This window comes from Tachypleus tridentatus, chromosome 12 (genome assembly GCF_004210375.1).
Source record: "Tachypleus tridentatus isolate NWPU-2018 chromosome 12, ASM421037v1, whole genome shotgun sequence".
NCBI lineage: Eukaryota > Metazoa > Arthropoda > Merostomata > Xiphosura > Limulidae > Tachypleus > Tachypleus tridentatus.
The window spans coordinates 58,338,993-58,358,681 of NC_134836.1; the positions used below are offsets into that span (position 1 = coordinate 58,338,993).

Here is a 19,689-nt window from a genome sequence, read left to right on the forward strand (position 1 = left end):
AGAGAGATTATTTAAAATTCAGGATAACTGATATATATATATATATAGATTATTTAAAAATCAGGAAACTGATATATATATATATATACATTATTTAAAAATCAGGATAACTGATATATACAGAGAGATTATTTAAAAATCAGGATAACTGATATATATATATATTATTTAAAAATCAGAATAACTGATATTATAGATTATTTAAAAATCAGGATAACTGATATATATATATACATTATTTAAAAATCAGGATAACTGATATATATATATATTATTTAAAAATCAGGAAACTGATATATATATATATATATATACATTATTTAAAAATCAGGATAACTGATATATATATATATATATAAAGATTATTTAAAAATCAGGATAACTGATATATATATATAGATTATTTAAAAATCAGGAAACTGATATATATATATATAGATTATTTAAAAATCAGGATAACTGATATATATATATAGAGAGAGATTATTTAAAAATCAGAATAACTGATATATATATATATACATAGATTATTTAAAAATCATGATAACTGATATATATATATAGATTATTTAAAATTCAGGATAACTGATATATATATATATAGATTATTTAAAAATCTGGAAACTGATATATATATATATATACATTATTTAAAAATCAGGATAACTGATATATATATATATTATTTAAAAATCAGAATAACTGATATTATAGATTATTTAAAAATCAGGATAAATGATATATATATATAGATTATTTAAAAATCAGGATAACTGATATATATATATATTATTTAAAAATCAGAATAACTGATATTATAGATTATTTAAAAATCAGGATAACTGATATATATATATACATTATTTAAAAATCAGGATAACTGATATATATATATATACATTATTTAAAAATCAGGATAACTGATATATATATATATACATTATTTAAAAATCAGGATAACTGATATATATATATATATATAGAGAGAGAGATTATTTAAAAATCAGGATAACTGATATATATATATATATATACATTATTTAAAAATCAGGATAACTGATATATATATATAGATTATTTAAAAATCAGGAAAACTGATATATATATAGAGAGAGAGATTATTTAAAAATCAGGATAACTGATATATATATATATATATATATTATTTAAAAATCAGGATAACTGATATATATATATATATATATAGATTATTTAAAAATCAGGATAACTGATATATATATATATATACATTATTTAAAAATCAGGATAACTGATATATATATATATATATATAAAGATTATTTAAAAATCAGGATAACTGATATATATATATAGATTATTTAAAAATCAGGAAACTGATATATATATATACATTATTTAAAAATCAGGATAACTGATATATATATATACATATATTATTTAAAAATCAGGATAACTGATATATATATATTCATATATTATTTAAAAATCAGGATAACTGATATATATATATATATATATATATTATTTAAAAATCAGGATAACTGATATATATATATATATTATTTAAAAATCAGGAAACTGATATATATATATATATTATTTAAAAATCAGGAAACTGATATATATATATATACATTATTTAAAAATCAGGATAACTGATATATATATATATATATATATAAAGATTATTTAAAAATCAGGTTAACTGATATATATATATATAGATTATTTAAAAATCAGGAAACTGATATATATATATATATATACATTATTTAAAAATCAGGATAACTGATATATATATATATTATTTAAAAATCAGAATAACTGATATTATAGATTATTTAAAAATCAGGATAACTGATATATATATATATACATTATTTAAAAATCAGGATAACTGATATATATATATATACATTATTTAAAAATCAGGATAACTGATATATATATATATACATTATTTAAAAATCAGGATAACTGATATATATATATATAGAGAGAGAGAGATTATTTAAAAATCAGGATAACTGATATATATATATATATACATTATTTAAAAATCAGGATAACTGATATATATATATAGATTATTTAAAAATCAGGAAAACTGATATATATATAGAGAGAGAGATTATTTAAAAATCAGGATAACTGATATATATATATATATATATATTATTTAAAAATCAGGATAACTGATATATATATATATATATATAGATTATTTAAAAATCAGGATAACTGATATATATATATATATATTATTTAAAAATCAGGAAACTGATATATATATATATACATTATTTGAAAATCAGGATAACTGATATATATATATATATACATTATTTAAAAATCAGGATAACTGATATATATATATATATATATAAAGATTATTTAAAAATCAGGATAACTGATATATATATATAGATTATTTAAAAATCAGGAAACTGATATATATATATATATACATTATTTAAAAATCAGGATAACTGATATATATATATACATATATTATTTAAAAATCAGGATAACTGATATATATATATTCATATATTATTTAAAAATCAGGATAACTGATATATATATATATATATAGATTATTTAAAAATCAGGATAACTGATATATATATATATATATATATATTATTTAAAAATCAGGATAACTGATATATATATATATATTATTTAAAAATCAGGAAACTGATATATATATATATACATTATTTAAAAATCAGGATAACTGATATATATATATATATATATATAAAGATTATTTAAAAATCAGGATAACTGATATATATATATATAGATTATTTAAAAATCAGGAAACTGATATATATATATATATATACATTATTTGAAAATCAGGATAACTGATATATATATATATATTATTTAAAAATCAGGAAACTGATATATATATATATACATTATTTAAAAATCAGGATATCTGATATATATATATATATATATAAAGATTATTTAAAAATCAGGATAACTGATATATATATATAGATTATTTAAAAATCAGGAAACTGATATATATATATATATACATTATTTAAAAATCAGGATAACTGAAATATATATAGAGATTATTTAAAAATCAGGATAACTGATATATATATATATTATTTAAAAATCAGAATAACTGATATTATAGATTATTTAAAAATCAGGATAACTGATATAGATATATATATATATATATTATTTAAAAATCAGGATAACTGATATATATATATTCATATATTATTTAAAAATCAGGATAACTGATATATATATATAGATTATTCAAAAATCAGGAAACTGATATACATATATTTATATATAGATTATTTAAAAATCAGGATAACTGAGATATATATATATATATATAGATTATTTAAAAATCAGGATAACTGATATATATATATATAGATTATTTAAAAATCAGGATAACTGATATGTATATAGAAATTATTTAAAATTCAGGATAACTGATATGTATATATATATATAGATTATTTAAAAATGAGGAAACTGATGTATATATATATATATACATTATTTAAAAATCAGGATAAATGATATATATATATAGATTATTTAAAAATCAGGATAACTGATATATATATATATTATTTAAAAATCAGAATAACTGATATTATAGATTATTTAAAAATCAGGATAACTGATATATATATATATACATTATTTAAAAATCAGGATAACTGATATATATATATATACATTATTTAAAAATCAGGATAACTGATATATATATATACATTATTTAAAAATCAGGATAACTGATATATATATATATATATATAGATTATTTTAAAATCAGGATAACTGATATATATATATATATATATACATTATTTAAAAATCAGGATAACTGATATATATATATAGATTATTTAAAAATCAGGAAAACTGATATATATATAGAGAGAGAGATTATTTAAAAATCAGGATAACTGATATATATATATATATATATTATTTAAAAATCAGGATAACTGATATATATATATATATATAGATTATTTAAAAATCAGGATAACTGATATATATATATATATTATTTAAAAATCAGGAAACTGATATATATATATATATACATTATTTGAAAATCAGGATAACTGATATATATATATATATACATTATTTAAAAATCAGGATAACTGATATATATATATATATATAGATTATTTAAAAATCAGGATAACTGATATATATATATATATTATTTAAAAATCAGGAAACTGATATATATATATATATACATTATTTGAAAATCAGGATAACTGATATATATATATACATTATTTAAAAATCAGGATAACTGATATATATATATATATATATAGATTATTTTAAAATCAGGATAACTGATATATATATATATATATACATTATTTAAAAATCAGGATAACTGATATATATATATAGATTATTTAAAAATCAGGAAAACTGATATATATATAGAGAGAGAGATTATTTAAAAATCAGGATAACTGATATATATATATATATATATTATTTAAAAATCAGGATAACTGATATATATATATATATATAGATTATTTAAAAATCAGGAAACTGATATATATATATATATACATTATTTGAAAATCAGGATAACTGATATATATATATATATACATTATTTAAAAATCAGGATAACTGATATATATATATATATACATTATTTAAAAATCAGGATAAATGATATATATATATAGATTATTTAAAAATCAGGATAACTGATATATATATATATTATTTAAAAATCAGAATAACTGATATTATAGATTATTTAAAAATCAAGATAACTGATATATATATATATACATTATTTAAAAATCAGGATAACTGATATATATATATATACATTATTTAAAAATCAGGATAACTGATATATATATATACATTATTTAAAAATCAGGATAACTGATATATATATATATATATATAGATTATTTTAAAATCAGGATAACTGATATATATATATATATATATACATTATTTAAAAATCAGGATAACTGATATATATATATAGATTATTTAAAAATCAGGAAAACTGATATATATATATAGAGAGAGATTATTTAAAAATCAGGATAACTGATATATATATATATATATATTATTTAAAAATCAGGATAACTGATATATATATATATATATAGATTATTTAAAAATCAGGATAACTGATATATATATATATTATTTAAAAATCAGGAAACTGATATATATATATATATACATTATTTGAAAATCAGGATAACTGATATATATATATATATACATTATTTAAAAATCAGGATAACTGATATATATATATAGATTATTTAAAAATCAGGAAACTGATATATATATATATATACATTATTTAAAAATCAGGATAACTGATATATATATATACATATATTATTTAAAAATCAGGATAACTGATATATATATATTCATATATTATTTAAAAATCAGGATAACTGATATATATATATATATATAGATTATTTAAAAATCAGGATAACTGATATATATATATATATATATTATTTAAAAATCAGGATAACTGATATATATATATATATTATTTAAAAATCAGGAAACTGATATATATATATATACATTATTTAAAAATCAGGATAACTGATATATATATATATATATATAAAGATTATTTAAAAATCAGGATAACTGATATATATATATAGATTATTTAAAAATCAGGAAACTGATATATATATATATATATATACATTATTTAAAAATCAGGATAACTGATATATATATATATATATATAAAGATTATTTAAAAATCAGGATAACTGATATATATATATAGATTATTTAAAAATCAAGAAACTGATATATATATATATATATATTTATAGATTATTTAAAAATCAGGATAACTGATATATATATATAGAGAGAGATTATTTAAAAATCAGAATAACTGATATATATATATATATATAGATTATTTAAAAATCAGGATAACTGATATATATAGAGAGATTATTTAAAATTCAGGATAACTGATATATATATATATATAGATTATTTAAAAATCAGGAAACTGATATATATATATATATACATTATTTAAAAATCAGGATAACTGATATATACAGAGAGATTATTTAAAAATCAGGATAACTGATATATATATATATTATTTAAAAATCAGAATAACTGATATTATAGATTATTTAAAAATCAGGATAACTGATATATATATATAGATTATTTAAAAATCAGGATAACTGATATATATATATATTATTTAAAAATCAGGAAACTGATATATATATATATATATATATAGATTATTTAAAAATCAGGATAACTGATATGTATATAGAGATTATTTAAAATTCAGGATAACTGATATGTATATATATATATAGATTATTTAAAAATCAGGATAACTGATATATATATATATTATTTAAAAATCAGAATAACTGATATTATAGATTATTTAAAAATCAGGATAACTGATATATATATATATATACATTATTTAAAAATCAGGATAACTGATATATATATATATACATTATTTAAAAATCAGGATAACTGATATATATATATATATATATAGATTATTTAAAAATCAGGATAACTGATATATATATATATAGAGAGATTATTTAAAAATCAGGAAACTGATATATATATATATATATATAGATTATTTAAAAATCAGGATAACTGATATATATATATATATATATAGATTATTTAAAAATCAGGATAACTGATATATATATATATATATATAGATTATTTAAAAATCAGTATAACTGATATATATATATAGAGATTATTTAAAAATCAGTATAACTGATATATATATATATATATAGATTATTTAAAAATCAGGATAACTGGTATATATTTGTTTTTTACAGATCCACCAGGACCTCCAGCAATCGATGGATTTCAAGAAAGTGAGACCGTCCGTTCAGGCGATACACTTACATTGGCATGCACGTCTAGAGGCGGGAATCCTTTAGCCCAACTTGTCTGGTTTAAGAACGACAAACAAATTGATTTTTCCTACACGACAAGTGGCCGAAAGTCAACTAACAAGCACACATTCATTGTAGACAAATCCGATAATCTTGCCATCTATCGGTGCGAGGCATCAAATATCATTAGTTCTCAACCCACGAATGCTCTTGTTAAACTATCGGTTTTATGTAAGTTTCATAAACAAAATTTATTTTATAACGTACATTATTATTAGTATGCTCCTCATAATTATTTTAAATGTTAACATAATAAAATAATCTATCCGTTATACGCTTATCTGACTTATACTATTAATTAGCTATGCACACACGCTAAATAGTAAATGCAAATAAATACATTTTATCAAAGTTTTAAAAATTCTCTTTAATTTAATTACGATTAAAAGTATCAAAAAGGTTTTCATTAAACGTATTTCTCTAAGCCAAAGAAATATTTATTTTTCATTTTAAAGCGTATCAATTGACGTAATTTGTTTAGCATTTGAATAACCACTTCTAATTTTCCATAATTTGAAAACCAATCAGAGGGAGTAATTCCAATACAAATATTTTTATCAGATTTGTTTGCAATCATTTAGATGTATAGACTGATAATTCTAGTTATCTATTGTTTCTCTGCATGAATCATATATAATTTACAGCTGTAAAATTAATAAAAAATACACCTATGTTTATATATGTGGTTACAAGTCACACGCGTGGCCCAATATGGCCAGGTGGGTTAAGGTGTTTGACTCGTAATCTGAGGGTCGCGGTTTCGAATCCCAGTCGCACCAAATATGCTTGCCCTTTTAGCTGTGGGGGCATTATAATGTGACGGTCAATCCCACTATTCGTTGGTAAAAGAGTAGCCCAAGAGTTGGCGGTGGGTGGTGATGACTAGCTGCCTTCTCTCTTGTCTTACACTGCTAAATTAGGGGCGGCTAGCACAGACAGCCCTCTAGTGGCTTTGTGCGAAATTTAAAAAAACAACAACAAAAAGAAACATGTCATACGCATATAAAGAGCACAGCGCGACTTGATATGCAGTGTTTGATGCTATAATACATTCCATAATAGTGATAATTAAGCGGTATCGGAGATCTACATAAACTTTAAATGGTTTTAGTTACTGTAAACGTCATACAAGTATCCAACGAACTAATAGCTGTTTGACGCTGTGAACGTCTTATGATATAGTTTTACCCCAGCATCCAGTCGACAGCGGTCAGTCTATGGACGTATAACGCTAGAAAAAGGGTTTCGATACCTGCGGTGAGCACATCACAGATAGCCCATTGCATAACTTTGTGCTTAGCTTCAAACAAACCAGCAAATCTAAAGTTGTCATGGTAGATCCCCATATACAAGTTAATGACCCCTAATCCTTTTATTTCGCGTACCTCTAAATCAGACCTTTGAGCCAGCGGTGTACCCCTAACGTATATAATTTATTTACAAAAATAGTGTATATTAGTACAAACATAAATGCAACATAAGGAATTAATTCAATGGAGAATCAACAATACGCGTGAGGTTTATTTTGTTCTTAATGTGTTTCAAAGGTTATAGGGTGACCCAGAAGTAAGGGTGCCACAGAGTGAAAATCACGATAAATAAACATAGTAAAACAGGTTGGAACTTGTAGATATGTAATTTTGTATTGCTATTTTTGAAGTAAAGTTCATACGTTCAATGCCGCATCATCGTAGTTGAAAATACGACAGTTTTGAATGTTTACCTAAAAGTACAAAATGTTTCAGTTCCTCCTTCTGAGGTTACAGTGACTGGCCCGAAAGAAGCCAAACCAGGAGAGACAGTCAAAATGACTTGTTCGGCGAGTGGCAGTAACCCAGCAGCTGAAATCAACTGGTTGGTAGATGGGCAACATGTTCAAGGAGCAAATTCTGTTACACCTGATCCTGACGGTGGATGGACAACTAAGTCTGACATTAATGTCATCATTAGGTCACAGGTCGTTGTTTGTTTGTTTTTTCAAAATGTACCACAGCTATTGCATTCAGCATACAATTAAATACTGACAGCTTTAAAAATGTATTGTTTTGTGTTTACAGACGGTAGGAACAATTACATTGTAAGTTATAAAACAGTAAATTTGAAAATCGAAACATATTTCAGTCAATATTAGTGGTTTATTTTTGTTTAACTGTGATTGTAAGATGTACTACTTTTTAGTAACTTTGGGTGTCTTAAATTTAAAATGTTGTAAATTATAATATTTTATACTGGCAGGACCGAGGATCAAAGATTTTTCAATGTTTTACCGTAAACAAAGATCTAGGAGAAACAATGGTGGAATCACATGTCCTCAGCGTTTTGTGTAAGTTACAAATTTCTGGATTTTGTAAAGAAGTTGGTTGAATAAGTAGATTCAACTATTTGCATGTTGTACTTCCAAAAGTAATTTCCTTTGTTTATTTATCGATTTAGAAATAATCCAAGCATTAATTTAATATGTACTAGTTAGACGTTTGTTTCCAGGGCCCCGAATTACAAACAGAAAGTACCCTTAAGCTAACTTTATTATCTACTCCTTTTCAAATCCTCATTAGATCCCCCCGATCCTCCGACCATTCTTGGTTACACTGAGGAGAAACCGATTCGAGTTGGAGAGCTTCAGAGGATAACATGTGTTTCTAATGGTGGAAATCCTCTTCCAAATTTGAAGTGGTTCAGAGAAGATAAAAAGGTATAGTGTTGGATTCCCAACTGGAATCTCCTCTTCTTATTACGATTATTAACAAAACATCACAAAGAATAGTTTATCAGGCCTTAAAATTATTGTTGTTCAAGTGGAGCATTAGTCAAAGTAGGCATAGAAAGTTTGAGATCTTTTTCTGGTTGCAACTCTCTGTTTGAAAGAGGACCGGCATGGCCAGGTGGGTTAAGGCACTCGACTCGTAATCCGAGGGTCGCGGGTTCGAATCTCCATCGCACCAAACATGCTCGCCCTTTCAGCCGTGGGGGCGTGATAATGTGACGGTCAATCCCACTATTCGTTGGTAAAAGAGTCGCCCAAATGTTGGCAGCGCATGGTGATGACTAGCTGATTTCCCTCTAATCTTACACTGCTAAATTAGGGACGGCTAACGCAGATAGCCCTCGAGTAGCTTTGCGCGAAATTCACAACAAACAAACAAGCTGTTTGAAAGAAGAAAGAAAAATGTTTCAGCTTTAAACTTCAGTATAGAAACTAAAGCGTCCTCTCCTTTTGTTTCAACAGACAGATGAATTCCATTAAAATTCCTAAGCTTTTTAATATAAGTGTTACGTAGATACACAAAGGACTAGAAAGATAATTATTACTATATTCAAATATATTTAATTATTTATTACTAATGATATTATGCTTTTAAGGAAGTAAGTGGCATTTCTGATGGTATAAAGATTGGCCACTGAAATTCATCGCTCAAAACAGAAAATAGTTTAATATTTAAAAGTACACATTTTAGATCCAATCAATAGAGTTTGGCTATCATTGTGAATTTTAAATTTAGTATTAGAAACGTTAAATATCTCGTGATCAATCAGCTTAACCAATTCATACCAAGATAGAATATATATTTCATGCCTTATTTCTGGAATTTTTCCTGAGCAGTTTTTAATGATTTCAAATAGGTAAAATCAGTTACCTCGACTAATGGAAATGTTGTCAGTAGCGAAGTTTCTATAGAAACCAAGGAAAGCGACAATGGTGCAGAATTCCGCTGCGAAGCCAGTAACTCGGCCACTGACGAACCTCTTGTTGCTAAAATTAAACTGACCGTGTACTGTAAGTTATGATTTCGTGAAACTCCGTTCCATAGTGTAGCTTTTGACATCTCACGTTTAAAGGTGAATTTTCAACAAATTTAATAATTGCCTTAGAAACTATACTTTGGTTAGGTATAATTCCTGTGTGGTTGCCATATTTTTAAACACTTTAGTTTTTGAGTAAAAAAATGAAACAAAATATGCGGGTCCTCGAACTCAAGTTCCTCTCGGTCGTTCGGCTATTTTCGTGACGTTTTACAACTGTGACGTAATAGTTGCCAAACACGCTTCGTTGCGCGCCGACACAGGCTGGCAAAATTACTCTATTCAGTTTTCCTAGTGTTTTCCATATCCACCTGACAAATCTGCGATAAGCTAAGTATCTATATAGCCTGAAAATGCAAAATTACAAACTTATATTCTTAATAGAAAGTTACTCTTCTTTCCTAGCTATTTTGAAATTGTATAGATATTGTTTTGAATCCATACATAACCATTTCATAAATATGTGGATAATATCATTCAGCTTGCAAAATAATATTATTAAAATCAAAATACCCGGTACAATGATTGTGGAAGGGCCTAGTATTAGTTACCATAGTCGGCAAAGTATAAACAAATACAACCCAGTCTGTGATACCAATAATTTATAAACACCAGACAGGTTTCGAGATGCTTAAAATTGCACGTGAAATAATACAGACCATATTTGTTGTCATGATTTAGGCTTACCATTCTGCCACTGGAGGTATGACCGACTTGTAACTGGCCTAGGCGCTATCAGTATCACTCACAGTTCCGCTACTCTCGCTCGTGGAACTGTCCTCATCACTAGAACTTGTCAGATCTGTGTCAAAAGTAACTGTTCTAGGTTCGTTCAGAGTAGGTTCAAATTGATATGGCGCTACTCAACACTGTTCAGAACACAAAGTCAAAACAGACTCCGCTTCTGTTTCTCCGTATGCACTGGCCATGTTTATTTACATTCAACGCGCTGGCGTTGGCGGTTTGTTTGGCAACTATTACGTCACAGTACTTTTCTCAGCGGCAAACGTAAAAACTAAAACGTTCGGATTGCCGCTCTAAAAGGACTCTTTCTGCACCAAGTTCTATGTTTCATTTATTAGCACATATTTTTGATAAAAAAAATGTGAACCTAGAAAATTAATCAGCATAAGTAGTTCTTTTGACTGTAAATTTTTCTTCTTTTCTGTAAAATTCACCCTTAAAAAGTGATCGAAATACGCAAGCGAGTCTATAAAGTTCCCACCCCCGATACGTTGTTATGTGCATAGAAATGTTTAGAAAATATAATTTTATTAATCTAATACGACATGGAAAAATACAACACCAGGCTCAATTTTACTATCGTTTATTTTTCTTTAGATTTCGTTTACAATATTATTCGCTTGAAAATGTTCCTTGATTTTTCGTTTTTGATTTAAAGATTACTCGTATCTGTAATTATAGTTATTAACTAATGGATTTTTGTAAAATTATCTCAATTAAAAGTTGGATATGATCTCAAATAATGTCGAAGTAATGGTGTTATGTGCAAGATATTCCTAGACCTGAATGAAAACGTATCCTGGTATTTCTAGAGATGTTTTATCACTTCCTATGTTTCTTTGTCCAGTTCCACCTTCTGGAGTAACCATTAAAGTAAAACCACAAAATCCAAAAGCTGGTAAAAAAGTAAGTTCTTTTGAACTTAAATTTTAAGGTTACCTCATAAATAAAATTGCAAATTCCTGTGAGCCACTTTCGTTATTATCACAAAAGAAAAGCAAGATTTTCTTGAAAGCAAATGTTAATTAATTAATTATTTCTAAATGAAGAAAATTATTTTTCATCAAATCCTACAGCTGAGAGTCCTGTAAATTATAAAATTCGTGAAATTTTATATTTTAACACTTTTATAACAATAAAATACATTATTTGTTTAAAAAATTTCCAGATTGTTTTTTTCTAATTGAAGAAAATTAATTGTTCCTAACTTCCATAGTTGAGACGCAGATAGCCTTGTTTCTTTGCCCCATAAAACACCAAGCCCATAGTTGAGTATGCTTTAAGTTATAGAACTCGTAACGAGCTCGTGTTTTCTACTAATTTATTGTAATCAACGTTTTAAATCTGAAGAAAAATTTGACATGAAGCATTCATAATTTGTGATTATACGTTTTATATTTTGTATTGGTGCTCAGATTTTTCTGAATTAAAATATTTGACTTTTCCTTTCTTTGATTTTCTTTGTAAGGTGAAGCTTATTTGTGAATCTGCTACTAGTAACCCAGCTTCTGTTATCACCTGGTGGCGTGATGGATTTCTTATTCAAGGTACACCAAAGGGTGTTTCGAATGCCTCTCACGGTGGCAAGTCAACAAAAAACCAATTACAATTGAATGTAACATCAGAAGACAATGAGGCACGATACACTTGTCAAGCAACGAACGAAGTGTTGCAGAGAAGCGTACACAATGCCGTTACTCTGAACGTGATGTGTAGGTGGTCAATTTCTAGCTATATATGATTTAAGCGTCTCTCATAACAGTTTTGCAATATAACAAAAAAAACTTAATATTTATTAACCCCAACGTTTTAGCACTTTGACATTTAAACTATCTGTTTGCTCAGTCAGGCTTAAACATCAGTCGGTTAGTGATTGGTTATGTTGCATTTAGTATTACACTAGTGTTGCCATAAAACAAGAATACGTATACTTAGTGAAACGGTTTGCTATTAACCTCTCTTTGGATCAATATTTTTTCAAAGGACAACATTTAATATCTAAGTTTAATTTTAGATTAACTTATATTGCCTGCTAAATAATCCCAGTCGTGCCAAACATGCTCGCCCTTTCAGCCGTGGGGGCGTTATAATGTGACAGTCAATCCCACTATTCGTTGGTAAAAGAGTAGCCCAAGAGTTGGCGGTGGGTGGTGATGACTAGCTGCCTCCCCTCTAGTCTTACACTGATAAATTAGGGACGGCTAGCACAGATAGCCCTCGAGTAGCTTTGTGCGAAATTCAAAAACAAAACAAACAGACAAACATAGCTAAATAATCATTTTATAATGATTTATTGTAAAGTTATTTATTTAACATCTGAAATGTAAGGGAAAATGAGAAAAAAAACAACAATGGCAAAAATGTAGTTTCTAAAGATTTTTACATTAACATAAAAATATCAGACACTGTCGAGACTTGGAACACGCTTCAAGTGGTTCTGCCAGATGCAGAAAAGTGTTAATAAATTGAAATACTTGTAACTAAATAAATGACAATATTTTAATTTACGTATTTGGGGGGATATATATTTTTAAAATGAACTAACAGTTTTACTAAACTTAATATATATATATAGCTAGTCATTTAAAACTTGTATTTCAGTCTTTTCTTATTATTTTTATAATTTCAATGAACAGTAAAATCTTTAGCATGTTTACAACATCACAAAATCATTTATAGCCAGCAAAATCTTAACTCACAGTCACAAGTATTCGAACACTCATATTTTAGTTATTCTCTGGTAGCATTCACAACTGTAGTTGTTAAGATTTACACAATGAAATTTTGTTTTCTTATCCATCACAAATGTTTATTTTTGAGAAATATCTGATGTTTATTTTCAGACAAGCCAGAATTTTACTCATTCCCCTTGGAAACTTTCGATATCATGGAAGGAGGTTCTACTTTTATCAACTTGACCGCTAGGGGAAACCCTGACGTCATTACCTACGCCTGCACAAAGGATGGAAACCCTCTAGCCGATATTGAAACAAACGAAAATAAATATTCTGGAGTCTTCGCAAACGGTCCAATCATAAATATCACAAGTGTTAAAAGAACTGACGCTGGTACTTTTAAATGTGAAGCTACCAATGATGAGGGAACGTCTGAGACAACAATTGTTCTTAATATTCAATGTGAGTATTGTTATATAGCATGAGTTTGATCGTAGGTTGTAACTGCGGTTTGACTTTTATATATTCTTTACGCACGTGCTGTTTATTATCGATTCAGTCGAGTTGGTAAATATTACTGAAGATAAATACAGTTGAAAGGTGGTCTTTGCTTATAAAGCACACACGTAGAACATTTAAGAGTGTTTTTTTCCAGCCATTATTACGTTATAAAATATGAAAGAAGATACGATAGGGGTCACTATGGAATTAGATCATTATTAACACTTGGACTTGTAATACAGATCAGAACTGTTTATACACATAAATAAGGAAAACCTGTAAACTCTGTTTTGTCTTTGATTATTTGCATGATATATTTCAGACCCAGCGTCCATAACCAAAGTTACCGAAATCACTATGGTGGATCACACTGCCAATGCTTACCTGGAATGTGTTGTGGATGCCAATCCTTTGACAGACAATGTTATCACTTGGCGCAGAGATGATTTTGACATGAGTCGCACCAAGCAATCATTAGAAGATGGGCGTTCGTTTTTGACGGTCTACAACGTGTCTCGAGAAGACTCGGGAGAGTTTGAATGTGTCGCAGACAATGATATTGGAGAGAAGGATATTAAAATTTCCCATTTAGTGGTAAAACGTATGCATTCAGTTTTTAAACTTTTTTTCTCGTTTCTTTTCGTTCTAGTTGTCTTTGTAAATTGCTTGTTTGTTTTCAAAATTCGCGCAGAGCTACACAAAGGGCTATCTGCACTAGCCATCTTTAATTTAAGAGTGTATGTTTGTTTTCTTTTTAATTTCGCGCAAAGTTACACTAGGGCTGTTTTCGCTAGCTGTCCTTAATCTAGTAGTGAAAGACTAGAGAGAAGGCAACTAATCATCACCACTCACCACCAACTCTTAGGTTTTCCTTTACCAACGAATAGTGGGATTAAACGTAACATTATAACGCCCCAATGGTTGAATGGTGAGCATGTGTTTGATATGATGAACATTCGAAGCCGTGACTCTCATAATGTGAGTCGAGCGCCTTACTCACCTGGCCATGCCGGGCCCACTCTTTATAAATTGAAGTTCTGATTTTTTGACACTGGTAGCTATAAAGTAAAAGCATTATAAGAGATCCATATTTATTTTTGTTGGATCAATGTAAACTTTATCATTAAACAGTATGCACTTCTCTTCATTCGCCGTCTTTTTGAGTGCAAGTTTCCTATATTATATTTCAGTTAAACTTAGCGGAGTGTGATTTTAAATTCCTAAATACTAGTTTTACGGCAATATTGTGGTAATCAGATATCAGTCATCATGAAGATTGGTAGCCCATACGAACATCTACGTATACTTATTAAGTATTGACTAAACTTTGCCATTTCTGATAGCTGGATACTAATTATTAAATAATTTTATCCCACGTTTCGGCTGTTAACTTGCTACCGTTGTCAGAGAAATCTTGAGATGGAAGTCTGGTTAGTTTTCCACTCAGTTGAGGGTCCCTAATTTAGAAGTTGAATCAACCAAATGTTTGAATATTTTCGAAAGAGAGTTATCCAGATTATACTGACGTCTGTACTTGTTTTACTGTGTGGTTCACACTTCATTATTTCAGTAATACGTAGGTCTATTTTTTTTTAATGGTATTCTTCTTGACACAGTATCTATTGTATATAAATTGCTAATACAGACTCTTGCATTCTGTTACGTTTCTGAACTGGTTTCTGAGTTTCTGCGATGTATTAGAACCCTCATTAATAGTAGATATTGTAAATGGGGTTTTCCCTCTACATTACGTGTAGTGTGTTGTGCGCTGACTGCGACAGCATTTTTCTGTGGCTCATGTATACCGTTAGGACTTCGTGTATTCTCTATATGTTTTCAGAGAGTCCTCTGTTACAGAGAAATATATCTGTATGTCTTCAGAGAGTCCTGTAACATAAGAGAATATATATGTATGTTTTCAGAGAGTCCTCTGACAAAAAGTAATACATCTGTGTGTTTTCAGATAGTCCTCTAGGATAGAGAAATATATCTATATGTTTTCAGAGAGTCCTGTGACACAGAAGAATATATATATATGGTTTTAGAAAGACTTTTGACAGCGTGATATACATGTATGTTTTCAGAGAGATTTCTGACAGAGAGAAACACATCTGTATGTTTTCAGAGAGTTTGTTTGTTTTTGAATTTCGCACAAAGCTGCTCGAGGGCTATCTGTGCTAGCCGTCCCTAATTTAGCAGCGTAAGACTAGAGGGAAGGCAGCTAGTCATCACCACCCACCGCCAACTCTTGGGCTACTCTTTTACCAACGAATAGTGGGATTGACCGTAACGTTATAACGCCCCCACGACTGAAAGGGCGAGCATGTTTGGCGCGACGAGGATGCGAACCCGCAACCATCAGATTACGAGTCGCACGCCTTAACACACTTAGCCATTTTCAGAGAGACCTGTGATATAGAAGAATGTATCGTATGAGTTTAGAGAAACTTCTGATATACAGTAATATATGTAAGAAACCTCTATCATAGGATAATACACCTACACCTGCATGTTGGGAATTTTATTTCTGTTCATTTTTACTGTTTCTCTTCCTTATCTGATGTAAAGAAGGATTTCGGTGATATATTTTTTTATCTCTTCTTAGCTTCTTCAGCCTTACAAACCTTGTTCATTGTAAAAACTAGGCAGTCCATGATGGCTCTCTTCATGGTGCTACTTCGTAATTAATAATTAGGCGTAGGTTGCTAATTAGGCCGCTAATCCTGCTAATGATACCGAATAGTAATAATATTTTTTCAGCTTTCGAATTTTTTTTAAGATTAAATTTCTTATATTTAATGATTAATGTACCCCTTTCATTGTTGGTTAAAACAAAACTAGTTTGTCGATTTTTAAATGATTGACAGCTACATGAATCCTACTGATGTAAAATCTTCATTATTTTAACTCGAAGACAAGCATAAAAGATACCTTTAGTGAGAGAAAACAAAGTTAATAATCACATTGTATTTGGTGTTTACGTTTGCAATCAGAACACTATAGTTTGTTTGTATTTTCTTATTTTTCAATAAACGGTAACGTTAAATAGAGGTTGTTCTATTGTAATCAGATAGTAATGACAGGAAGTAAACTGATGTCTACCTCTTCCGTAATATGTTTTTGTGATGAAATAAGTTAAAACTTCATCTTTTCATTAGACAAACCCATCATTGACCGGTCGCCACCTCTACAAAAGTCTGCCAGTGAAAAGGGAGAAACCGCTAAGATCATTTGCAAAGCCGAGGGGGCGCCAAACGTCACTTTTACATGGTCACGTGAGGGCGCCACCATCGATAGCGACACCAAACCAAAAAAATACGAAACTGAAACGTTAATGGTTGACTTAATAACATGGGAGAGCGTTCTTCAAGTAAAAGATGTGAAAAGTCACGACTATGGACTGTACGAATGTGTGGCCAGGAACGAATTAGGTTTCGATAGCACGAAGATTAATCTAGATTTAACAAGTAAGTCAAATTCTTTTTTCTTTTAAATTAACAGAAACAGTTCTAATGACGCGTACAAGATATACTTTAACATGTGCGCGTTTCCAATTCTTATCAAAGTGTTGTTTTGTCCCTCCCCTCTTAAAATTTATTTTAGAAGTGTAATGTTTTTTATTATTATCATATAGATCACCCTGATCCACCTGTAGCTGTAAAAATATTAAATGTCACTCACAATTCCGTATTGCTGAGTTGGATTCCTGGTTTTGATGGAGGACGCCCTCAGGCCTACAGAATTCGTTATAAGAAAACCGACTACCAGGCGTACCAATACGCAGACGTATATCCCGCTAATTCTACAATGTATACGGTTACAGGGTTAGGTGTAGGTGTGGAGTATACCTTTAGCATTCAAGCTTATAACGATCTGGGATACAGCGAGTACACAACTGACATATTAAAAGCTAAGACATCAAGTAAGTGATAGCTCGTACTCCATGATGTTGCTATAGGCTAATAGTATAATTTTAACAAGGATTGCACTAACTTTCTAGACAGTGTTCAGTTTCGTTCTGCGACCACTAATTTTGCTGTGTTCTATTCTATCGAACGTTTTTGTGTGTGTGTATATTTTTTAAAGATCTGCGACAAGTTTATGAACTGTTTTTGCTTGCTTTAAAACCTAGCGTACTGATAATGTATTATGCCTTAGTTTTTTAAATTAAATATAGTAAAATGAATCAGGATTAATTAATATACCCCCCATTTTCATTTAATAACTCGTGTACGATTTCACACGAACTTTACTTGATGTTGTTAATACAGATCATGTTTACTTACATATAATTTTTATTAACTTCTTAGGTTATTTAATTTTTATCTTTTTTTTTTATTTTATTTCATTACCACCAGGTGAAATTCCCGCCACAGGAACCGAGCGGGCGATGACCGAAGTATTGTCAGATAAGGGCGAACTTCCTCAAATTATCATCATTGGTGTTTCTGTCGTTGGAAGCCTGCTTCTTGTACTCAACATCGTTCTTGTTATATGTTTTGTTCGACGAAGAAGAAAGAAAAGACTGGAAGAAGGTAATGTCAGTTTGTCATATTTTAATTATTTAGACAAGAAAATGTTATGTCTACGGTGATGAATTAAAATAGGCTAAGCGACATTTGTAAAGATTAAGAACTGTTCTTAAACAAATGTCACTACTTTATATTCCTTAATAATCTTTCAACCTATGAATACTGAGAGAGAATTTCGTGTAAATATTAAGGAACTTCAGGCTTCTCGCACGGATAATTTTAATATTAACTTAAAAAGTAACTTGTATTTCCCTGGCGGGAAATTTATCCTAAGGCAACGAAATTTGTTATACAAGAATTTTACTACTGAAAATAGTGAAAATTAAGTCTGTGTCTTTAAAAGTTGTCCTAAAGACATTATCTTTGTTCTACTTTGAACAAAGTCGAAGATTTACCGAAAATGAAAAACGTAATTAT

General features: G+C 28.0%; 1 protein-coding gene across 1 annotated transcript in view; it reads left to right on the forward strand.

Annotated features, from left to right (window-relative positions):
* Positions 1 to 19,689, forward strand: part of LOC143233377 (nephrin-like) — a 113,440-nt gene that overhangs the window by 85,172 nt on the left and 8,579 nt on the right. Inside the window, exons 7-18 of the mRNA XM_076469563.1 lie at positions 6,900 to 7,190; positions 8,765 to 8,976; positions 9,255 to 9,342; positions 9,575 to 9,711; positions 10,641 to 10,794; positions 12,412 to 12,470; positions 13,033 to 13,276; positions 14,408 to 14,701; positions 15,063 to 15,341; positions 17,899 to 18,207; positions 18,375 to 18,662; positions 19,099 to 19,275. Of these exons, the coding sequence (XP_076325678.1) occupies positions 6,900 to 7,190; positions 8,765 to 8,976; positions 9,255 to 9,342; positions 9,575 to 9,711; positions 10,641 to 10,794; positions 12,412 to 12,470; positions 13,033 to 13,276; positions 14,408 to 14,701; positions 15,063 to 15,341; positions 17,899 to 18,207; positions 18,375 to 18,662; positions 19,099 to 19,275 (2,532 nt within the window). The remainder of the gene's footprint in view (positions 1 to 6,899; positions 7,191 to 8,764; positions 8,977 to 9,254; positions 9,343 to 9,574; positions 9,712 to 10,640; positions 10,795 to 12,411; positions 12,471 to 13,032; positions 13,277 to 14,407; positions 14,702 to 15,062; positions 15,342 to 17,898; positions 18,208 to 18,374; positions 18,663 to 19,098; positions 19,276 to 19,689) is intronic.